Raw genomic sequence first — 25,557 nt, forward strand, 5'->3', positions numbered from 1 at the left:
CAGGAAGCGAGCGAATGCGTCTTTGCTTGTTGCGCCAGATTATTCAGGCTCGTAAAGTGTTGTAACTATCCATCTCTCCCCAAGTCGACTGAGCGTTTTGTACGGGACAGATTCGTGGCTGGACTAAAAGATGCACGTCTCTCGGACCAGTTTCGCCGCACCTCAAAGCTAACGCTGAAAGAAGCCTGGACTCACGCTCGTCAGTGGCAAGACGCCTAACAAGAAAAAAAAAAGCGTAAAACTAACCGCTGAAGGCTTTACGACAGTCCAGATTGACGTAGCCAAAGCCCACAAAGCTCCTCGACGCTGGGACGTCAGGCAGCAAGGGGCGCCGCCCAGAACATAACGCTTTAGCGAATACATATACTTGTTCTATTGGCGGGCGTTCGCAACATCCACGCTCAGAACGCCCTGCACGTGCGTCACTCTGCAGCTGCTGCCCTAAGAGAGGACATTTCGCTGTAGTTTGTCATTTGCGCAAAGCGATAGCCAGTTAGTTCGCCGTTATCCGCTTGAATACCGTCGCGGCACCCAAGAACGCTAAGTACGTGGACGTTACGGTGCACAAGGTTTCCCAACAGTGCCGCTTAAGCTCTACCAAGGGAAGAAACAGCCTGCTGACACGTCCTGGAGGCCACGTGCTTCGTCTACTGTGGTCTTACGTCGCCTAGCTCATTTGGCAAGGGAAAAGAAGCGCCCAGTGACTGTATGTAGTCAAGTCCCTCTCTGTTCGTTTGCTGGGTTTTCTGGTGCTACACGCGCTAGGGAGCAGCCAAATGCCTTGGAGGCGTGGCCAGTTCTCAGCAAAGGCATAATGTGGAACTTTTTAAGAGTTTCAGCATGCTGAAATACGAGTACCAGATCACACTTAAGTCTGAGGCCTACTATTCTCAGTCGGTGGCGAATGCTCATCTCATTATAAAGCGTTGTCCGGTAGGAACTGGATAGAATGGATGCCAAAGGAGTGATTAGTCGGATTGACAAACCATCCTCTTGGTGTGCAGGACTCAAGGTAGTTCTAAAGTCTGCAGGTGTTTATCGACTGTGCGTCTTCCTGACTTGCCTGAATGAAGTTGTACTCTGGGGGCGCCACATACTGCCAACCGTTGAGCAAGTTCTCGGTCTGATAGGTAACTCAACAGCTTTCTCGAAGCAGAATGATACAGCCGGGTTTTCCTTATATTCGGGGACTACTTTCTGGGGCAATAAAAGGAAAGCTATGGGCGCGTGGACGTTGCACGTGTGTTACGGCGCCAAGTAGTCCACCAGCGTTTGGCAGTGCTTTTGGTTGCTCGGAACAGACGCTGTATCGACGCAGCTTCACGTGCAATAGTTTGGCGTTTGCCCAGACGCGCAAGGGAGAGCACGCGTAAAATAATAGTACGGAAAGAGATAAGCAGCATTTCGTGCAGCACCAATGTTGCCAACTTACGTTGACCACGTTTACTAGGCTGTCTTTTTCCGTGGCCTCCAAGATGTGCACGTGCCGACTTCGCGCATGACTGACGCGCGCATATGTCCGAGGCTATGTTTCGTCACTGAGCTGGTGGCGATGAGGTCGAAGTCAAAATGGGCGTAGCGCCATCGCTGATTGTGCTGCTCAGATTCGTCGCTTGCTCGATCACGTGAAGTCGGCGTTGTAGGAGAAATGGCACGCGATGTCGGGAGTGAATACGGCAACAAGCCGAAGCTATGCCCCACCCTCACGTGGTGCGGTGGCTGATTTTGTAGAAGACGATCGCTTAATTGCGTGCAGCAGAAAACGTCACACATGGCTCGGCAATATGGCGGCGGGCACCGAAGGGCGGGGCTTATGGCGAATTTCACTGGCCAACTCGGAGCCGGGTGCCGAATCCAGGTCAGAGCCACCAAATCCGCCGCGAAGCGACCGAATCTTGATCGACCAGCGAAAAATAAACATGCTACGGCAGGGAGCGGAGCGGAAGTTCGGCGCTCGCCAGATCCGCCAGTCATATCGCGATTTCATCATGCCATTTCGTAAAGCACCTACAACTCCTCGTCGTCACTGCTGCTACTTTTCGAGGAACTAGAGCTGCTGTCAGAATCACTCAAGGCAAGGAGCCCTGCCGCGCGGTTGAACAATGCCATTCCGAGAATGTAAACCACTGCACAGGGTTACGAAACAACGCCTCAAAAATTAAGCAAAGGTTTAACTCAGCTAAACCTAAGTAGGCAAAGTTAAAGCTATACTTGGTTGGGGCTTCTTGGTAATGGCTAACGTTAAGCCAAGCTTTACTAGGCTTATTAACCTTTAAAGCTTTCGCTTTGGCTGCTAACGTTTAGCCGAGTCACACCTTTGCTTAACTTTTTAATGGTTAGGCAACAATTAGACGGAAATGCAAGACTCGAAGGCAAACTGGTTTATTCAGGTGGAATTTCTCGGATAGCTAGGAAGAGATTCTTGTGATCAGTGAAGTAACTGGACGTGGTTTCCACTTGTGCTTCCACGGGGCTGTTTCTCGTTGAAAGACGAGGTCTCTACACGAGTTCCACTGCGTCGTCGAACGTGGATGGAACGGGGTGAGATCCAGATTAAACTTTTGCTGCATATACCGCATGAAGTCTGGGTCATTGCTAGAGCTCTTGTCAACGTCTCCCACGACTACAAGTAGATCATACGTTAGGTTAGTAGTGGGTATGGCACTGCCTACAACCCGCAAGGCCTTCTCATGACTAGCCTGGGGAGCCGGCAGGCAAGGGATTTCAGGCATGTGTATAGCAGCCTGGAATCCCTTTTATTTAGCATATGCGGCTACACCAGCGTTCCGGGTTTGGTCTGAGCGTTGAGCCGCACCGACTCGTTCAAGCCCTGGCAAGGGAAGGAACGTCCCGGGTCTAGTCCAGTTTGGTAAAACCAGGACATCTGCTGGCATAAGATTGTCCTTGCAGATTTCCTCAACGATAGCCTGCATAGAGTGAACGTTCAGCAGAGCTACGGTTCAATGGTACTGTTTCTACACGTGCGACAAACTGTGGCCGAACGGACAGTCTCGGTATCCCATTCGGGAAGGGCTAGAGCCGAAGTCGGGTGCATGGGTCCACTCACCATGCTCAAGTCTCTGGCATGCCAAAGTGTATCGTACACACTGCCAAACAGGCTCTCCGTAAACTGGCGGTGAAGCTGCCTCGTTGCGGACGCACATTCGGCCGTCTAATAGTGTGGTCTGTCGCGCGTCTCACCTGCTCATCACCACTCGTGGAACCCGTTGAACTTTCCATTGCCGTTGATGATGAGGCATCCGTTTCTGCTCGTCTTCGGCGACGTTCAGCAGCGTCCTTGCAATGTTTGGCGAGACGGACATCGCGTTCACCCAAGGCCTCGGCGCCACGGTTCGCTCTATCCGCCTCTCTTAGTCTCTGTGCAGCAGCATCTCGGCAAGCTACGTCGACCGGTCGATCGGATTCGGCTCGGCGTCTTCGCCACTGCTGAACCGAAGAGAGTTCACGAGGCACCTCGCCTGGATCATCCATGATGAGTGCTACCATGTCACTTTATACCCATCAGCGAGGCAATGCCGAGATCTGAGCTGTTGCAATGCGGCCGCAAAGGTGGAGCTGTTGCCGAGTAGCTATCACGTGACTACGTCAAGCTGAGGGCGCGGCTCCGGCGGCTCCGGCGGCGCGGCCTCGGCGCACCTGCAGCTGAATGACGTTATGTTTGTCACGTGGTTTCTCCTCGGTTCAAAGCCAACATTCTCGGTCCATGAACAAGCGATGGAAGGGCTTAGTAAAGCTTTCGCGTTAAAAAGAGCTGAAAACAGACAAGCCCCCCGACCAATCCGGAAGTGACTCCAAGGCATCGACGGAGTTCTGGTGAAATCCTTCTCTGCTCGGCGGATCAACGAGGAGCGCTCCTGTTGATCCCAATCGACCAGTGGAAAGCGCAAACTTGCTCTTGGTCGACCAGTGGAATTCAATTTCTTTGCCACGGCGTAAGAAAACGTGGTCCGGATCGACCAGTGGAATTCCCCATTAGAGTCGGCGAGTTCTTGCTCAAATTTTGGACAGGGATGTGCTTTTACCACCCGGTTTTTACGCGTGTATAGCCATAATAGACCCACTACTGCTAATTCTCACTTAAAACCGCAAAATGTTGGGTGACCATGTCATGCCCCCTTTAACAAACGACGTTTTGAGAAAGCGCTATTCTATGCATTGAAACACAAACGGAACTGGAACACCAATGCCGTCGGGCACTCTGGAAGTTAACATTTCGAAACTGGTGAACTCCAGAGAATTCGTTCAAACTAGATACGCCTTGCGAACTCATTAGCTACAGATCTTAGATTAAAATACATGCCGTAATATAGTGAAATAAATAGTTATTGTGTATATATTAATTATTCAATCGGGCATTTTGATTTCTCATAGAAGTAATGGCTACCTCATCGAGTAGCGTAGATCAAAAATTAGAATTGTGCTTGCTATCTGACGCAGGTGATTTTAAAAAAAAATGTTTGGCCCTCTAAAAAGAGCACCCGGTATATATTTGTATTCTCTTGTTCATGTTCATTATACACTGATCTCATATCTTATTCGTATCGTATTTCACACGCAATGAAGCTGATCTTGTCTTCTTTAGCACCGGCACTTAGTTACTGCGCTATTTGTCCAACATGCCAGGTGGGTCAATCCCGGAGATAGTGCAGTCTAATGTACAAAGTGGTTAATTTTCGACTATATTGGCGCAAATTACTCCCGTACTGTTCTAATTTCCACTCCCTGTATCGTTAAGACGTACATTTTGTTGCCTGTTGTGTTTCGCTACAACGGTCGGGAAGAGCGTAAGGACTGTCGATTCTTTCTTTTTTTTTTCTAGCAGTGATTACAACATACTTGGATTCTAGATACGCCAAGTCCGCGTGAAGGCAGTAAAAATAACTTGTCCTAAAAAGAGGGCGTGTCCGTTCCCTGTATGCTGTATGTCGCAGCCAACGTTGGCCAAGCTGTTCAACGAAAAAAAGAGTACGCTAAAAAATATACACGATGCAAGATACAAGTATTAGACCTACCGTGTTCCGTCATCAAATATTTGAAGAGTGGCACCACAAGCGTTAAAATTACATCTTGCCCCATCCTTCATAAATCTTTCTTTTTATTTCGTTGACCAGGTTGGCTAACGTTATCTGGGACACCCTATATATTGCAGTACCCGAGGCAAAAGTTCTTGAATGCTTCGCTTTTAAACTCGTCCAATGGAAAAAGAAAACGTTCGGGCAGAAGCCATGTTATGATGAATGTCGACATTAATGTGATAAGCGCGGAAGAAATATAGTGACGCACCCTATTGTCACTGCCGAAAGCGTCATGTATAAGGCGTGTGCTGCAGCCGGGCTCCGCTCTCACGCTTCCCTCTGGTGACGCGTGTCTCAATATACAATGAGACAATATTATCTGATTATATATAGCGCGATTTTGATTCCAACCCGCCGCAAATAAATTTTAGAGTATTTTTTTTGTGTCATTCAAGAACGACACATACCCTGTGGCGCACATTTAGTGACTAAGTTGGCGTCAAACAGATTCATTTATACCTAGTGTCACATAATCAATGCCAAGTTGGTTCGGCGGTTGATTTTGAACCCGGTTCCCTCAGCACAGCGGCCCGATGCTCTACTCATTAGACCAAGCCAAGGTCTATCAAGTGAGTCAACTTGGAGTGAAGGAGGTTAGCCGAGAGCAAACATACATACTGGAAACTGGGTTAAGTTCCCAAAGAAATCGCATAAGAATGGCACAGATCCCACAAGTTGGAATCGCTGTAAACTGAGCTCTCGCGTCCACTCCAATGCCACAGCCGACCGAGCGTTGGTGTGTCACGCCAAATCTGTGAGTGTGTTGCCTATACTCTGCTGTCTTGACTTCATGACGTCATCGCATGCGCCAAGGAATCGGCGCACATTACTCTCCCGCTCACCCATTGCACCCTCCTCTACACTGCCCAATCACCACCACCACCGAGCAAAGCATCAAAACCCGCCCGATTTCATGAAGGAAGCACCACTTTAACTAAGACAACGCGACGGTGCAAACTAAAGCATTTAAACTTCGTCGCCTTGCTTGTATCGCCATGCTAGTAACAGAACAGAAAGGCGGGAAAAGGGAGAGGACTAACAGTAGTTGCGTACACATAGTTGTATAGGGTGACTGCCCTCTTTAGCGACTACGCCTCTTTAACCGCTGGATCATATTGTTAAACGCAACGGATGGGAGACATTTTGCTGACCAAGCATCGTAACTTTGAGGGCATCAGATTTTGCACGAGAATTTCAAGTACAATGATTAATTTCTAAAATCTCACTAGTGAACGTTTAATCAATGGATTTACAGAACCTGTTTTACTTGCAGAATTGAACTCCGCCTGGGTGCTCAAAGCCTAACTTTCGCTAGAAATTTTATGCCTGGCACTACTTTTGAGAAATATGGACTGAGAATGTAGCGTGCCTTGAAATGCATTATTGTTCTAGTTACACTTGTTAGTTGTGCATTTTTCTCCAGTGTGCAAACGTACTAAGTGGAAAAGGAAATCATTTGGCTAAAAATGTCGAGTGCTCATTTCTGGAAACTGCCACTAGGCGCATAGTTTCCCGCAAAAGGTTCTGCTTTGAGTACTGGGTGTCTTCAAATGAATAATTACTAGATTCCCCCTAAAGTTGCCACTTGGGAATAATATTCGTATTGGCGTTTTTTGGACAAATACCCATGTCGTCGCTGATATGAAGGCTGGTCTGTACAAATTATTGTGATGTCCTGAGTTCCTCTCTTTTAGTAATTAGAGCCATTTGCAGCAGAAACACACGTCCCTGAGGTTTAATGTGCAAGGTGGTATGCCTAAATGAAAAGTTGCACACGAATATGGTTATAGTAGCTTGTACAGTTAAAGACGAGTCTTTTTACCTTTACAACAGATTACTTTATTAAAGGCTGCGATATGCGTTTTAATTTACAAATCTATAGAAATATGAACTTGTGCAGCTTCAGTTAATGTTACCCAGCTTAGCGTGCAAGGTGACGCCAGCATCAAATGGTGTAGTCAAAAGCCGTGAAGGAACCTTTGCTGTAATAGACATCGCGCACGCTTCCCCTATCCTTGTTTAATCCTGAACCGGTGGTTAAAGAAATAGCTCCGTTTATGAACAACGCTGTAACTTGTTTGTCTGATTTTGCTCGCTGATAATTTCAGTGAAACCTTTAAGAATGCAATGCCCACATTTTGCACTGCAGACACTCCTGCCTGTAACCAGTCGCAGACGACCGTCTATGCGGCTTCCCGTCATGAAGAAGTGCACATAATCTGCGATGTGTCGGCCGAGCCTAACGACGCGAACTTCCGGTGGACGTTCAACAACTCGGCTACCAAACACGAGCTGTCGTCATTTACGAGCTCAGGTGGACGGAGCGTGCTGTACTACACTGCGCGGAAGGATACTGACTACGGAACGTTCCAGTGTCTCGCCAACAACTCCATCGGAGCTATGAAGACGCCCTGCTATTTTCAGATCGTCCGTGCAGGTGAGCTTTAAAACGCTAAGTTCTGCAAAAATGCCCTGCGTGCTAGAGCTGAAACTTTTTTATTTGTGTTCACTGACGGGTTCTTCACACGTACATGTTTGAGGTAATGGTGTCTCTCGATCGGCACATCTAGGCAACAATTTTATTGTGTCTGTTGATTAATAACTAACAAGTAATCACACTAGAGTACACCAGTGCCGAAAGCCATCCGTCTTCTGAGAGTCTGGCCTCTACACACCAAAGGAGATTGAAAAATGTATGTAAAACCGTAATGGGGAGCGTTGACACAAGACCTTAAGCTCGCGTAGTGTAGTGCACAGTTATTCGTAAAACTCCGCGATGTTAGTGTCGGCCAGTGATAATTCTGTCTTCAGAAGCATACATGTGTAATGGGCAGCCGTCTGCAAAGCACTCAGGGCTCAAAACTAGAAAGCATGTAAATGTTAAGGAAATGTGCCAGTAGGTTGTAGTATAGCAATGTTGCTGATTGTATTATATGAACTTTGTTAAAAAGAAGCATAGTGAAAATTTGCTGTCATCAGTGTGGGATTGATCTTAATATTTAGCCTTTGTCTAGCCCCTATTTTTATAATACAGACATTATGTTCTTTAACATGTATAACCACGACCTCCATTTAGACATTTTCCCACATGTGCTCTGTAATCCTAATTGTACTCGCTTCGCTACCCATCGCAACTTGCCCTTGCCTAGTATACGCATTAATTATGGTAGATGCACTTTGCTCATTCCTTCAGTAACGGTTTTGAATAGTTTACACACTGACGTGAAATACGTGTCTTCCTTGCAAATGTTTAGGAAAACCTGAAACAATTTCTCTTTTAGAAGTAGAACTAATCCATCCATAAGTGAACGTTATTATCGCACTTATATATGTATCTTTATTTTCTAGCATATATGCTCTATTTCGTTTGCTTTGCTACTTGACTTTAGCTTTACTTGTTTTACTTGCACAGGAGGTCCCGCCAGCGGTGATTACACCTTGGGACCTCCTTCTGTATGTGCGCAACTATGTGTCATTCCTGATATATGTAATAAACTTGAATCGAATTTTAATCGAACTCAACCTACCTGAAAAAATATTTAAGCCCAGTCCCCTGACCCTACCAAACCATTCATAGCATATGCAAGCAGTCCAGGCACTCTACTGATTTGTAAAGCTCTGAAAGATAACGACACTTTCTTCTATTGAAAATATTGCGAAATTAGCGAGTCTTTGACGGTTCGCTAGGTCATGATTCACCTCATAGAGGCGCTGTGCGTTGCAAATAGGGCTCGGACTAGACTTATGAAATATGCTATGCGCATTTTACGAATAGAAACACGCAGAAAGATTTCATCTCCGCACTGAGTATGCTTAAAAGCATGGAGTTTCAGATGTCAGTTTCGTATGTCCCTGGACTGCCGTGATTACTATGGTTGCCAGAATAAACTGCAGCAAGAACAGCTGCTGAATGTTTGGACCACGAAATCACTTAGAGGCCTTAGTACAGAACCTCCATCTTAAGCAGCTTTCTAGTAAATTATTCACGCCGCTAACTTGAACGCCTGGTAGGCCGCCTTAATCTGCATTAAAATAAAGACACTCTTGTGTATGGCTTCAGAGAAGCTAATTGCTCATGTGCTGATGCCCGACAAATAGTTTCACCACGTAGTGTCGATATCACACGGCTTTCCCAGCAACGTAATCGGCATTTGTTGCAGGACATTAATGATCTATCTTTGGTAAGCCTTGAAAAACGGCTTTCGTGTTTCATAAGGCGCGTAAAGCGCAGATATTTTTCCATTATTAACTTATTTACTTACCAGCCGTGGTGGCGTAGCGGCTTTGGCATTGCGCTGCTAAGTCCGAGGGCGTGGGACCAAATTCCCGCCGTGGAGGCCGCTTTTTGATGGGGGCGAAAGTCACAAACGCCCGTATACCGTCAATTGCGTGCACGTTAAGGAACCCCAGGTTGCGGAAATTATTCCCGAGTTCCCTACTATGGTGTGCCTGATAATCGTGCCACTATGTTGGTTTTGGCACGTGAAACTCTAGGATTTAATTATTTATTTGCAGCTTAGACATTTACACTGCTAAAAGTCGCGGGAGTCGTTTACATGAATTAAAATGTGTGTTCCAGGTATCCGTGCTAACATTAGCAAAGCCATAAAAACATGTCGACGTACTCTAGGAGGGCGCGACTAAATGCATGTTCCTGGCTACTACATTGAACAAGACACACTGTTTCTTAATTGTGCCTAATTACATAAGTAATTAACATTAATTAACCATCGTCACAAGTACTAACTTTAGGGCAACACTTCCACTGAGAAAGTTGTAGAGCTTTATCCGAAACATAATTCACCAGCTGCTATCTTTTTACGTGTTACGTAACCATTTGTTTCTGTTTCCTACAGTCCCGTACCCTATATGTAGACAATGTTCTGACGTTCAGTCGTCGCCATGACGTAGCCTTTTTTAATGGTAACTGCGAATCCGTTTGGCTCTTGTCTCTTCGGCAAAAAACATAGTCAGTGCTCGAATGTGTCTACCATTCACAATCTTCAGACTACCTTCAATTCTGCGTTGAATTTGATGAACTACTCAGTCGAATTAACAATGAAAACTAGAACATAATAATCATGGATAAGATCAATATAAACAATATAGATATTACTGATAGCTTGTCCTCTGATTATGTCAAATGTTTTCAAGGAAATGAGCAAGAATATTTACCCAATATTGCCTCCCACAGTGTTCCTCTTGAGACTGGTACGCTGATCGACCACATTTTAGCCAATTAACTACAACTCAAACTGTCGGATTTGCATTAAATATCACTTCGTTGAACATTATCCGTTGTTTCCGTTGCTGGAAAACTGCAATTTTGGCCCAAGGCTGTTGGTAAAGAAGTGTCCATGCAGGATAAATTCCGCAGCATCAATTTTCACCCTGATTGGGCCGAAGTGTTAAGCGATAATTATGCTATTTCAACATTCTATAAGCTATGCGATATAGACCCTGACTCAATATAAAAATGCTGCAGTTAATCATCGTACAAAAATGGGATTTCTGTTCTTAGAAAGCCGTGGATGACCAATGGCCTTCTGCGGAGCATCTGGAAAAATATCAACTTGCGTAAAAAAGTAGAATTGCAGCCGTTTAACGTATCACTTTCACGTGGTATAAAACGTATATTATTACACTGTCTATTTTACTGAGTGACATAAAGCGTACGTGTTATCGCAACCGTATTGTAAAAATGGAAATGATAGCCGCAAGAACTCGCAGCTAATTAAATAATTTTGAAATCAGCATGCATCAGAGCTGGCGATCACAAATGTTACTGACGTTCAAAAAATTTTGAAAATATTGGCCGCAAACGCATATGCCAACACCACCCGAGAGTAATGCAAATACTATGAGCACGCGTTATGAACGAAAGATTTTCATGGCGCCAAACGACAGGGAAAATGTGGCAATACGCATTCCTCTCGGCTGCCATTGCATATGACTGCTCATTAGCATAATTCGCGCGGCTCGTCGCACCGCGAATTATGGCGGAAAATCTCAGCAATAGCGGACCAGCGCAACGTCACGCATCGTCAGAGTGACGTTTATGAAACAGCCCTTCCTGTCGCGCTCCTCACGGGAGATTCCTTCAACAAATCAGCAAGCTAGCATGGCGGCTATCTTGGATCGCCACCACATATTCGCGAAATTGCAGATGCATTGCACTGGCTTCTGTACGCTACCGCTCATTTTTCTTTTTGAAGCGCTAACGTCGCAATATATGGCTGCCAAGGACCCCAAAAATGTATTAGTCGATAAAATTTGCAGCTCCACGTCACGTTTCGGCATCTTAATGAAAACGCAAAATTGCATTTTGCAAAACTTCCGTTTCCCAGCACAAATTTCAAGGCACGTGAGCTCTCCACAGCCAATCATAGAGACAACATGGAGGATAATGGCACCCCCGTTTTGTCGAGGGCGCTGCCATCTTCAGATCGCAGCGCCGTCTGTCGTACGGCACCATGCTGGTATGTGGGATCGCGCTGCAGGGTGCACGGCGAACGTGCTGTTGACAACGAGTACGAGTGGCAAGTTTTCGCGCTTCCACGAGAGGTGCAACAAAGTGTTTGGATACGGAAACTTATTAGCGGTGTGTTGAATAAGCTTTTAGCTCATAATACTGTCACGTGGTCGTGACGTTAAAGAACACAGTAGCAGTACTGTGAAAAGCAAAACTAGCTTTTATTGGGCGTTACCTGTGCCCACAAAACAGGCTACACTTAAAGCACTACGAGAGCGGCGAACACAGTCGGCGACCGTCGAAAACCTGATCAGTGGGTCAAGCGCGTCGGCTTTTATAGAGCAGTCATCGAATGTTCCAGACTAATCATTCGGACCCGCGTGCCTTCCACAAGGTTCTACACCATTTGCGTCAGGTGATGAAATCAGATGACATAACGTTCGGCGACAACAGACAGCGGATAGAAGCATCGATAACTTTACAGAAACTTCGGATACATACAGGCGCGTCCCACGCTGTGCGATTACATTTTTTTGGCTGCGAAACGTGGTTGCCCGATAAAGATAAGTACACGTGTCAATACGTCCTCGGTCAACTTCCGCCTGAACGCTGGTTGCCAAGCATGACAACCTTAGAACACGTTTGAACAAAATAAGCTTAATGTGCGTGCACGAAAAAAATAGCTTCATCCATTCGCAATAGTTGACCGACTCGAATACGCACCTTTCAAAATTATATTATGGGGTTTTACGTGACAAAATCCCGATGTCATTATGAGGAACGCCGTAGTGGGGATTGCTGAAATTTGGACAACCTAGGGTTCTTTAACGGGCAACTAAATCTAAGTATACGGGTGTTTTCGCATTTCACCCCCATCGAAATGCGGCCGCCGTGGCCGGGATTCGATCCCGACAGCATAGCCACTAAGCTACCACGGCGAGTAATACGCACCTTTCTTTCATATCCCAGTTGGAGCATGGGTGCCCAGTTGCGATTTCGTCGCCCAGCGCTCCCTGGGGACAAAACCTTCCTTACATACTCGCGATAGCATCAAGTCCTTTCTATTTATGCTGGCAATACAAAGCGGATGCTTTTCTGCTATCGCAGAGGCGGTGTCCACGAAGTCGCCGCGGTTGAAGATGCATTTCACGCTTGCTTCTTGAAGTTATTTATGCAGCCGAACACAACAGAGTAGTAGCCTGTCAACCTTGAGTCATCTAACATCGCAGAAATCGAATTTCTCGACCAATTCGACTTCGCCCTCCCATCTGCTAGCCGCCTGCTTAGCTCAGATGGTAGAGCGGCTGCCCCGGAAAGGCTGTGGTCCTGGGTTCGAGTCCTGGACCAGGACGATTTTTTTTTTCAACTGTGAGGCTTTTATTTATTTCGAGGAACCCGTATGGGTTTCCTTTGTAGCAATTGCTACGACCGGATGGATGTCTGATTTTCCGTTATTAATTACTTCTCTCCACCTTGCGGGTTTCCGCAGAATTATTACGTTAATGGAAGTTTGTGTTAGAATCGAAGGTCAGCAATTTATCTCAGCAACTGAGAGAAGCTTCCCCGATAATTCTCAAGAGTTCTTGATTCATCGAAAATTTTCTGGCAGCTGTAGTGCTCGATGAAATTGTTGCTGTGCCAAAGGCTTCTATTATTCTGTAAATACTGTTGGAAACAAAATCGTGGCAATCTTATTGCTGTGGTCAATGAAGCTCACCTGATAATATTCTCCACAGCATATCGTTTTAGTGGAAATGGTATTTGTGCAGTGTAAGTATATAATTGCTTCAGCTGACACAAATATGACCTCACTGCCACGCTGTAGTTCGCTCGTGCTATCTTCCAACGGACGCTATTGTTTACAGGCCCCCTGAGCAGCATGTACAACTGCATTGTGAGTAACCTGACGGATGCCAGCATGCAAGTGGATTGCCAGAGGCGCAGTTCTGCGGCTGCCGGCGCCAACGGCGGCTCTCTTCCTGCGGACCTGGTGGCTGCGGAGGCATCCACATTCCGGCAGCTCAACTCCTTTCAGCTGGAAATCCGGGACGCCCTCCGAGACCGCATCGTGTTTAACGCCACCTCCGAGGCGCCCTCTTTCGCTGTGTCCAGCCTGTCGCCCGGCACCGAGTACGTGGTCACCTTCTACCTTGTGAACCAAAACGGCAAGTTTAAGCTGGTCACGCTCAAGACGTCTACGCTGCTTGCTTCGGAGGAGAGACTCAGATCGGGTGAGGCTCTCAACGCGCTTGTCGTTTTGCATGCCACGCACGTATCTAGGGATTCGGCTGAGATATTGAAGTCATCATTTAGTAAATCAAGGATGACGTCATCCTATTTTGTAGACGCGTGTACTTGCTGCTGGTGCGAAAATGCATTGCCTTTATCTATTACTGCGAAGTTTCAACTTTTCTAATGCATCAAACTTTTTCAAAGTTTTATGCAATTCTGCACAGTCATAAAATGTATCTGAAACTATATGATGTTTAATATATCTGGGGGGAGAGGGGGTTTCGCCTGCTAAGTAATATATTGACGCACAAAGCGAAAGACCTTTACATACCTGCTTATACTGTCCCTTTAAGCTCTGAAAGTTTGATATTGTTCGTCATATCGTGCGAAAATGTTCCAGATTTATTTTGCCCTAAAGCAGTGTGCCTTTTTTTGGTATCGAAAGACCCCAAAGAGACGCAATGTTGCATGTTCTCCGTCACCGTGTACTATTATTGAAAAACACGAATGTGCGTAGTCCATTCCAGATGAACTTTCAGACGCGTTTAGGAATTTTCGTGCAAGAGCGGCTGTCAGACATTAAAATATGGCTCGTCAATTTGCATTGTCAGCCGCCGCGATGGCTCAGATGATGTGGCAATGCGCTGCTAAATATGTAGTCTTAGGTTCAATATTCGGTCGTGACGTCGGCCTTCCAGTTAGAGCGGAATGAAAAAGCGCTCCCCTGTATCGATTTAGGTGCCTCTTAATGATATCCAGGTGGCTAAAAATAATCAGCAGCACCCTCGCTGCGTCGTCTCTCGCAGCCTAGATGTTGCTTAGAGACTTTAAGGATAACAGACAAAAATAAATTTCAGGGTGACAAGAAAAACCTGCGCTTACGTTCAATCGCACCACGTAAGAGACACCACGTTACCGGCTGTCGGAAAATTTTTGCCTAAGTTCAATCGTAGAGAATTCTTCCCTGGATTCTTTTTCTTCATATATGACAGGTTCTTCCAAAGCCCGTAGAATAAATGTGAGGCCTATTTCACAAGATAGCAGGCGAGCATATCATTTGATACTTTCTTCTCGAATTACGTCTCAATTTAGCATGTTCCCTGTTTATGTAGTACATCACGATACGTGCAGCAGGGTTACACCGGCGGCATAGCTTACTACAGCTATGCCAAGAGCTTGGCATAACCAGTGCGTCAAACCAGCTTTGACTCGATTGTTTGCTTGCTGAAGTCTTTACTAGTGACTCTTTAGTTGAGAAGCTTCTTCTTGTGGTCAGGATTAGGAGCCGCTTGTACAGCTGCATGAAAAGAGCTGCCTTTCGCGTAGTCTGAAACCAATAATATCGGTTCTTGGGTGACTTTTATGACACCCACTTCTGCGAGTCCACTGACCGGACATATAGGAGAACTGAGGAAGCTAGAGTTCAGAAAGAAGCTAGGCAAGAATCGGAATATAGGTTTATTTTTGGTGGACACTGCTTGGCTTTTCATAATGGAAATGATGATAATATGGGTCGAAAATAGGTAACTCGATAACTGAAACTGCACGTGATGTTTTTGCAGGTGTCGAGCAACGGAAGCCTTGCTGTGCGCCTCTAGGAGTACTTATAACAACAGGGGTCGTTCTTGCTTTCCTCTTGGTGGTCATCGCCCTTCTTGTAAAGTACAGAACAAGATTAAAGCTTGACAAAGGTCAGTTCTGAAATCGTTGAGACCGTTCGGATACAATATGGCGAATACTGTTGTAGAAAGTTTGATACTTCATGTCACCATATTATGAGAAAAAACGATAGTCACGCACATATCAGCAAAGTGATGAAAGGGTATATTAGGGAATTTCTGAGAGTGGTCTGAATGTAGTGTAATAATGAAGAGAACACGAGCAAAAGAGTGGAGAAGCGCAGTAACAGTAGCGGTTCTCGAGTGTTTGCGTTGTTCATAATAAGAAACATGCTGTACTGAACCACAGAAGTTATTACATAGACTGTCCATGATATTTACTGCCGGACCTTCTGGTAGATTATGTATGAGATATGTGCATTTCAACAGATGTTGTAGGTTTTAAATAATGTTCACGCTGGGGGGGGGGGGGGGAGGGAGGATACTCTCAGGGCCAGCGGGCAACTCAGGTATCCAGTGATGTATCGTGATTCGAAAACTGTAGCTTCGAAATTTGTTACACTTAATGCGCTTTAATACGCTGATTGTGCAGCTGGTTGATTACAAGGGGTGATTTCAGCAAGGCTTTCTTATACTGTTGTCCTACAGTATCGACTGCCTTAAACTGTAATAATTTATAAGTAGATACGTAATAAATATTGCTCAAAATATGAATAATGCTGCGCTTCTCCACGCTGTATGCTTCTAGAACAAGAAAGTAAGTAGAATTGGTAATGTATATCCTCTCTAAAAAAATAATTGTACATTAACTTACGAATTTCACATTTCGCATGGTACATGAGCACCTCTATATTCTTCAGTAGCCTGTGATTGTGTGCTCACAAAGATATATATGCAATGTAGGCAAGAAAACAGAAATACACTAAGTTGGCACTTACTTTCCTGCCCCTGTAAATGAGTCTATATGAACAGTGCCCTCGCTGTCGCATGAAAAACCAAGCCACCTGCGGACAGAAGAAAATTGCGAAACGATCTCTCACCACAATAGGGCCCTTTTTCTTCAATCTGTCCGTGTAATGCAGACACCTTATTAGTGGGGATTCTGCGCATTATGATTCGTCATTATGCTGCGCTCTAAGCGCATATATTTACTTGTAATTATTCAAGCCTTCCTAAAATAGTCTATCACCTGGGTCACAGTGATCTATACCCGGGTTGAATCAACTGCTATAAGGAAGCGTCAAATACCTTGAGCACAGAGCAGCCACGATTACGTCTTCGGCAACCCTATATTAGCGATGGCGGACATCAATTATCAACACTGTGACAATCAATTATAACAAATTATTTATATAATATTCTTTCAATAATATTTGTCAAACAGTTTAGGCCATAAGCGTAGAGCAACTGCAGAAGTGAAGCTTGTAGATGCTTAAGATATTCGCACTTGAGAGTAGCGTCAGTTTAGAGGTATCTGTGTCCAAACCTACCGCGAATTTTTTTTTTTGTTGTCATACGAAGTCTCCCTTTCACGCTGCAGCTAAATCTGGACACAACACCGCTCTATTTTGTATATTTCGGGATGAACGCCCCAAAAGCGGTGCTACACACGTGATCATAACCATAGGGATACGCCTTTAACGCGCATTTCTAACACTCGCATTTAGATTGATGAATATTTAATCTAGCCGTAAAATAATTAATTAATGGTAGCCTATGAATAGCATAGTGTTTCTCAGTTAAGCATTTACTGTTACGCTGATGGTGACGTGCGGGACACCTAATAATTTGTTGCCGTAAATAGAGATATGTGCACAGACACAGAAATTGGCCCTTTATTGAAGCATCATGATGAAAGACGCGGGCGGAACCAAGATTGGCAATTCTGAAACGTAATAAATGAGCCTTTTGCGCATTCTTAATATAATAAAAATTTGGGCTCAAATTTCTAACTCCGCCACCTCACGGAGTGTCCGACTTTCGTCACACCTTCTGGTATTATAAAATTCGAAACTCCAGTGATCTATCTATCTATCTATCTATCTATCTATCTATCTATCTATCTATCTATCTATCTATCTATCTATCTATCTATCTATCTATCTATCTATCTATCTATCTATCTATCTATCTATCTATCTATCTATCTATCTATCTATCTATCTATCTATCTATCTATCTATCTATCTATCTGTCTGTCTGTCTGTCTGTCTGTCTGTCTGTCTGTCTGTCTGTCTGTCTGTCTGTGCGTCCGTCCGTCCGTCCGTCCGTCCGTCCGTCCGTCCGTCCGTCCGTCCGTCCGTCCGTCCGTCCGTCCGTCTGTCTTTCTGTCTGTCTGTCTGTCTGTCTGTCTGTCTGTCTGTCTGTCTGTCTGTCTGTCTGTCTGTCTGTCTGTCTGTCTGTCTGTCTGTCTGTCTGTCTGTCTGTCTGTCTCTCTAACCCCTAATATTTAATTCTAACACAGGATGCGTCGTCATTAGCTTGTAGCTTTACTTGCAGCAGAGAATGAAAGTGCTACATATAGCTCAACGTCGCGGTATATTTCTCCTGAATACACTTAGAAAAATATGACACATAGGGGCAAGTTAGCAAATTGACGAATGATCTCAAGCTTTGGGTCTCTGAACTCGTCAAGCGGAAAGTCAGAGAGGCTGAGATAATCTTATGGGTTGCAGCAATAGAAAATGAACCTGCTATGAGTAACTACTTAAGAGTAAAAACACTAAATCAGAAAATAAATTGTTTATGATAACTCAATGGGTCGCTTTTTACGTTTCCAAGCGAGATCACGATGCCTTAAAACACGCCATTATAAAGCGAGATACAGCAAGGAAGAAGCATGTGCTTCCTGCGGTAAAGCTAGGGAAACGATGGAGCATGTTTTGTTAGAATGCGAAGATATCTGCTCAGCGATCGATTTAGGCACCTCTAGCCTCCTTGAAGCCCTTGGGTTCAGCGAGAGCAGGGGGAAATCAAACATGTCCGCAGTAGAGATTAGTAAGTGGCGATTGGAAGATTGATGGAAGGAAAGTAGGGAAACGACAAACAACGGAGGCGTACAAAAATAAATTTGTGAAGAGGGGTTCAGAAAATTTGGTGATGTGAATGCTCGGTGTCTTTTTATTAAGATATTTAAGCAAGAGATTTACAGCAAGAAATTTATAGCAAGAGATTTATGACGCAACCTACCGCCCCGTTCCAAAGGGGACTCTGATCGCCTCCATCCATCCTTCTGCGGCGGCGGTGTGCATGCGGGGGGAAGAAAAAAAGGAACCAGGAAAACACCAGGACGCCCCACGATCGGTTTGAATCGCGCGTCTCGCGTTTGACGGCCTGCTGAATGGGCTGTTTGCCCGCGCCGTCCGATAGCGAAGAGAGAAGTGAACATGCTTGTCGATGTCAACCATGGCAGCACACAAACTCGAATTTCGGCTCTTTATGCACTCACACAAAGCTTTGTTGTGTATAGATTCCAAATCGTTGCACCTGCTACATCTTTAAAAATTGCTTCCGTTATTATAGTACGGAGTCGAAAAGTCTTGAGCGGTATAGGCACCCTGTCAGTTGTATTCGTTTGAATTCGGCACTTGTGTAAAGCTTTTCGGTGTGTTGCCTCATGTATTAACCATAGTCTATGAGATTTGATGTAAGGAATACAAAGAATGTACACATATCTAAACTGTGTTTGAGAATTACCAGATGTAGAAGCTCGTAAAATTACAGGGGATATAAACATTGAAAGTAGCGACATAGCAGTGACTCTGGGATATGCATGTGTTTCACTTTGTGGGATATAGAATATGTTACAAATGCAATAAGCATTGCACATGAAGTAATAAGCGGATAAAAGATAGGTGAGGCACGCACGTATCTCACGCCCGTGTATCTAAAAAGGCAGTTTCATTCTTATAAATGGGGACAGATGGGGCGCTAACAAATTCCTGTCCTGTCCCGTCTCGCTTCTATGTGTTGTCTTTTTTGGCGCTACAACCCTCTTCTGGAAAAAAATAATATACCTAGATTCTTGCATTGTCGGAGAGCAGTTGCGCTTGGTCACGTTCTCTGGATAATGTGTTGGTGTTTGAAACAAATTTTCTTTTTATTTTTGCTGCTTATAGTCTGTGTTTCAGCGAAACTTGCTAAAACACAATTGACTGCGCCAGCTGCTAGTCAGTAGCCCTCCTTAGGACGGGGCTTTAGCATGACCTTTTAATCATGTGACAGTCATGCTTACGCTCGGTACACCGTGCAGTGCGTTCACAGATGGCGTATGTTATTGGCAATAATGGTAATGGTATTGTTCTAGTACTGTGTTACGCTAGTCAATGTTCTGTGCATACAATTTTGCCATAATATTTCATTCTTCTTCCTTTTGCGTGTGCTTGTATTCACGTTCGCAGGTTCTCGTAAACCAGAATCCAGAGCTGCAACCGGCGCCCAGGAAGGAAGGGAAATGGGCGAAATGAACCCAGAGTGCAAATACGTCCTTCCCGCTGATAGCGGCAAGCAACTTTCCAGCTCAAAAGAAAGACCGCTAACATACGTGTGATCATCCTGCCTGCGTTTGACAGCAAATGCTTCCATGTGCAGAATGCGACAAACTGCTGAGTGGCTGTCATCATGCGCCTTTGTCTACTAGCATTGTGCGGAAGCACTGCGTGACAAGAGCTTGTACCTCGTGCACAGCTACCGGGCAGGGATCCTTTGATGAAAAGGCATGCCTTATGTTACGTACATTGGATGTTTCTCTTACCCAGTGACGTTTAAAGATATCAGTGCGTTAACACAAATGTAGTGTAAGATGGGTTCTTCATTCGGAGACCCCTATTTCAGTGACTTCAAAAGCAGGCGCCCGTTTCGAATATCAGTGACTTTTCCACGTAACGAATCTGGAACAATTTTAAGCCATCGTTTGTATCATCAGGTGAAGTAAGGAGTCCGATGCATGTAAAAGAGGCTGGAAGCCGAATGTCTTTCATAATCACATTGCAAGCTTACGGCCAGTGTGATGCCATGTAATGTTGTTCCGTAAGATGCCGTGCATATTGTATTACCCTCATCTAATGTCCAACCTGGCAGCCATGTTCCCCTGAGAATTTGTGTCAAATCACACAAAAAGTGTCACTCCATCATAAGCGTGTCGGATTTCCTCATTTTTAATGCGTTTAGCATTCTTTGGGAGCTAACCGCGATTTCTTGTTATTGTCTAACCCGTTTTCGTGGGCCGATTCCTAACATAGTGCAATCCAATACAGCGATAAAAGCCACGTAGTGGTAACGTACCACCGTGCGATCGTACCAGTGGTAGTGGTGGTACCACTGGGGCTGTAGGGTAGCACCTGGCATGGCGCGGTAATCTTTTCTTCCCTCGCATTCTTCCATCGTGACAGCTAGCGTCTTGAGACGCGGTCGTGTTAACGCATTGCACCTCTGGTAGAAGACGCAGACTCTGGTATTTTAAGACCGTGCACTTCTGTGACCAGAGGTGGTCGCAGACACTGCACGGGGTTCAGAACTGGTCCTTGAGGAAGTGGCACTCGAAGTAGTGGCTGGCTTCCGCATACGAGTAAAGCGCGGTGGTAAGCGGAGGCCACCCACAACACATAGTGCAACAGACTACTACAGATGACCACCTCCCAAAGCATGCTACACGCATTATTGGATAGCAACAGGAGTTGGTTCGTAAGAATATTTTTATTTCGTATTTTGTAGGCTTAATTCACATTGCTGGCAAACTTAAATTCATGTTTTGGGCTATGCGCCTTGAGAATGTGCATAACGCATACTTTGGTAAGGCCATAGCCGAGTGAAGAACATATTTAGCAGCGTCCTAAAGTAACAGGGGCCAATTGGACTCAAACAAGCTTGGATGAACGGACCAACATTTATGATGGTGTCATCTGTGCAAGTCCTATTTCTAGAGTTGACATGCTTCCCACTTCTTCCCACACTTTGCTATCTTCTTACGCAAAGTTCTGGCAAAATGAATATTACCTTACGGTACGTTCATCAAAATGTTTACATGAATAAAAATTCGTGTAGTGTTCACAATAGATCTAAGCCGCGGCTTTCCTATTCACATTTAATGAAAATGTTTGATATGTCCAATATTGCTTTGAAACGAGGAAGGCAATAAATATCCCGTTGGTGTGCAGTCCACCATAACTGCAAAATCCAGGCGGCTTATATATGGTGACTTGAGTAACAATGCACCACATGACGACCTGTGAACGTTTATTATCACATGGAATTTCATTTTACTGAGTCTAAGGTTCGCCTTCGCGATTTTGGGCTAATGTATTAGATGTTTATTGTTGCAGCATCTTCATGAAACGATGGGCCTGATCATCAACTTTTTCGTCTTGCTTAAGTGCAGTAACACTTTCGCCAATAAGAACCTCAAGAAAGCATTGAATAAACAGTCTTATTTTATTAGAATTATATGAAACTAATATATTTGCTTGAATATAATGATTGGGTAGTATTGTGCTTCAGCCCTTAAGTACATAGACATCTTGCAGGCATTGGCAAAAGTTATACTCATGGTCCGCTTACTCTATTCTGTTTAAGCTATAAAGCAAGGAATTTGAAACCGAATTTCAAGAGAACTCGCGCTCTGAACAACATAGTTTCAGTATTCTCATGAGCATGTTTTAGTGATCGAGCGTAATACGCGAATGTCAACAACCATCGCGGTACTCGTTGCAGTTCTCTTTGTGACTGGTCTGTGGCCCATGTATGGATTTGGCACAGGCTTCGATCCTCGACGGCCTCTAATGCAGCGTCAGCAAAATATCCCTCATCTGCAGTTTTTCTAGAAAAGGTTAGTTGTTAAATTTGTGCAAACATAATTCGTTTTTCTACCATCAACAGATGCAAAGAAAGGTGTCTGCTGCAGCGCTTTCTTTATTACCCGAAGCTGAGGGGGCGGTACTTTTTTAGCGTGATAATTGGGATGGTCGTTGCACGCTCGGAGTTTCCATTGCGTCAATAGCTCGCTGGCATTGTTACGCGTCAAAAGAAAAAGCACGAGTGAATCCGTTGCTCAATCTCGCCATATATGGTTTAGTGTTCCTATTTGTAACGGAAAGTAAAATGAAGCAAGTTGACTAACTTTCTTTTGAATAAAATGTACTGACGAAAGCTTCGATTTTCTAGAACTCACCTTGCATGATCGACTATAAGCGCTTTAATAACAAGTTGCCTCACTGGAATTTAATACTGCCGGCAGCTTTGCGATGCAGCTTCCAACTGTTCAGCAAGCATTCGATAAAGCAGCACCGTTTTTGAAAAAAAGAAATGCAATGCTTTATTCAAGTGCCCTTCGTAAGAGATGCCCCACAACCAGAATATCTGCTAAATATGCGAGTTATAATCTTCCTACGTAAATAAACACGGGCATAACTAAATTGCATGCCTAAAAACATTCGCTAAAACACAGAAACGGGGTCGTTAGTCCTTTGAACCAGCTTTCTTAGAGGGAAAGCATAAAAAATCAGCTCCTTTTTCGGGACTGCTTCGGTATTCTTGGTACAGCGTATAATTATGTTTAGCACCTTGAAGAAGTGGAAGCGCTTTGCTTAAGGTGGAATAATTTCTTTCGCCAATATTAACTATCAAGTGATAAAGCGTCATTGGAGGAAATTAGCTGTGGAAAATGCTCGAAACAATGTATGTTATCTGATTGTTCTCCGATGCTAATTGCCAGGCAGCGCCAAAGCCAGCTGCATTGATAAAATGAGGCTACGTCGAATGGATGCTTAGTACAAGGGTCAAGCATTTTCGTTGTAAATCTGCTGATTTCATCGAGTTATGTGTGCCATCTTCAGTGGTAGCCATATATCGTGAAGGTCAGTATCAAATAGAAATTTGATAATCGGATATGCGAGTACTTTCATATTGAACTTCACATTCCAAGTGTTTGATACTATTAACCTTGGCTATGGAGTTCTGTGCATGGAGAAAAATTAACTATTTTATTTATGTCTTTAATGAGGTGGATCAAGCGCCTGGTACAACTCATAGTACTTACTGCTCCATACAACAGGCAGTTGTACAATGCTGCTGTTGAATTTTTGTTACGTTGTCTTTATTCACATACACGAATTACTACGACAGTGACAATGTGTGATGTTGCTTAGTGAACAAACTCAAACCAGCGTTGAAGCCATGATAGACCGCAAGCAAACGGAGTACAGTCATCGACAAGTTTGAGCGGCTGCCTTTCAGTCTCAGCATGCAGCGAGAATAAATGCAGAACTTTACGTCTGCGCCAGCAGAAGATGGGTGAGAACAAGGGTAAGGCATACATTGTGAAGGACATCGCGAATATCTGCCATGTAATGAAGGGAACGTGTCCGACTATTTTCTTTTATCCTAGGATTATCATGGTCCAGCTAGTGCGAGAAGATGCTGGTTCAGCCATCTGTCATTGTGTGGTCTGCGTGACATTGCAGTGTCGCTGCAGTTGCATCGGTAAGAAACGCGACTCTCGCGCCGGGCTCTTCAATTCTGGAACGCTCAATGAGAACGGGACTTCAGTAATTGTGAAAGATTCGCTATTTTTTTGTGTATGCATATAATATTTAGCCCACCTATGACAAGTACCACCTACTGAAGATATATATGTGCTATATGATAAATGCGTTTTGCGTGGATTGTTGATGTTCTTTATTCGTTACGTGTTCTTGCACTATCAATAGAAACATATAATAAAGGCGATTTTTGAAATTGCTTGTTGGCTTGGTGCAGTTTCTCAACAAGTTGGGGGAGTTGCTGGCATGCGTGTTTCAACGCTAATGGTAAATTCAATTTGGCTTCCTTCATTTGAATTTAACGGCAACGAGTCACGTCCACAGAGCATGAATAGATAAGAGTTACCATTGTGTATGACTTACCACCTGTGAAAAAATATATGCATATATAAGCAAGTTTTTTACGTGATTTATTTTGCTTGCTGTCATTAAACTAAGTCAGATGTATCACTTTTCTTCGCTATCCAACAGCTTGGTATTGATAATGTACGTGAGATATTCGTCAAACCTGTTATTTGTTTTCTGTTGCGATAGGAATGAGAGGAACACTCAAGGCAAACTTTTGCGGTCGCCGTGAGGTTACACATGTAGTACAAGTGCGACAACATAAAATCGCGCTCCGCGCGCTGTCGGCTGTGAGTGCGAAGGCAAGCGTGCGTGGGTAAGCCAACAAGTATGGCGTCTTGATGCGCACCATCTTCCAGATCGCCTACTGTTGGAAGTCATGTGATCAAGAGCGCGCTATAGGGGCAGATGAGCGTGCGTCTACTCTTGTAGCGCGGCCCTGGATACGCATGTCTGTCCACGCGCCCGAGCCACATACGCGGCCGTGCGCTCTATCTTATAGGCAATATTCGGTGGGTGCGAAGTTTGGATGAGGCTTAATGGCTGGTTACTTGATGTGCGCTGTCTTGCCGCGCGCCTAGGGCCTGCAGGTCGCGTAATTTCAAGTTTCGGCGGCGTGTTGAAGCGAGAGGCAGCGCAAAGCGTTCGCTCGCCTCTGTTCGCGCTCTTCACGCACGCCAGCGTTGTGACGGCGAGTGCTCGCGGTCATCCAACCAGATCTGTTCGTGTTTAACTGTGCATGCATGATACCACGCTTTGTGACTGAATTATTAAGCGAATGATTACTACAAATTACACATTCGATAAGTCTACGAACCTTACTTCGTGTACTTGTCTAATAATTTGCTTTCGCTATCGGGGTTCGGCTTTCGGGCGAAAGTGCAACCTTTTTCTTACGCATTGTTATAGCATTTTTCTTATCAAGTGATTCTTGAGAGGGCGAAAATAACTCGTGCTGGCTCCACAACAGTCCTTACTCATAATGTATGTGGGGTTCCTGTCAACCCTTGAGCCACTATTTAGTGTAGATAGCAGTCTCTTCTTAACTTGAAATCGGCTTGATTAATTCGTATAGATACATGTTCCCTCTCAAGTTTTATTGCTTTGTCGCCTGTTGAATTCCTATTTGAGGGGCTAGTTCGTCTATAATTGTGTATTCATCGCCTCGGTGTATTCATTGTACTTTGAATAGGAGTTCTCAGCTATAGAACGGGCTGAACGTGTTCATGGGTTCCTCAGAATTCTGAACTATTCTCGAT

The 25,557-nt window shown here is 44.7% G+C and overlaps 1 protein-coding gene across 1 annotated transcript in view; it reads left to right on the forward strand.

Moving 5' to 3' along the window:
- The window catches only part of LOC135907844 (synaptogenesis protein syg-2-like), a 572,210-nt gene extending 548,080 nt beyond the window's left edge, over positions 1 to 24,130 (forward strand). Inside the window, exons 7-10 of the mRNA XM_070536562.1 lie at positions 7,246 to 7,533; positions 13,434 to 13,799; positions 15,363 to 15,491; positions 19,820 to 24,130. Coding sequence (XP_070392663.1) covers positions 7,246 to 7,533; positions 13,434 to 13,799; positions 15,363 to 15,491; positions 19,820 to 19,968 — 932 coding nt within the window. The 3' untranslated portion in view covers positions 19,969 to 24,130. The remainder of the gene's footprint in view (positions 1 to 7,245; positions 7,534 to 13,433; positions 13,800 to 15,362; positions 15,492 to 19,819) is intronic.
- Positions 24,131 to 25,557: the final 1,427 nt, after the last annotated feature.

The sequence above is a fragment of the Dermacentor albipictus genome, chromosome 1, assembly GCF_038994185.2.
Source record: "Dermacentor albipictus isolate Rhodes 1998 colony chromosome 1, USDA_Dalb.pri_finalv2, whole genome shotgun sequence".
Classification (NCBI taxonomy): Eukaryota; Metazoa; Arthropoda; class Arachnida; order Ixodida; family Ixodidae; genus Dermacentor; species Dermacentor albipictus.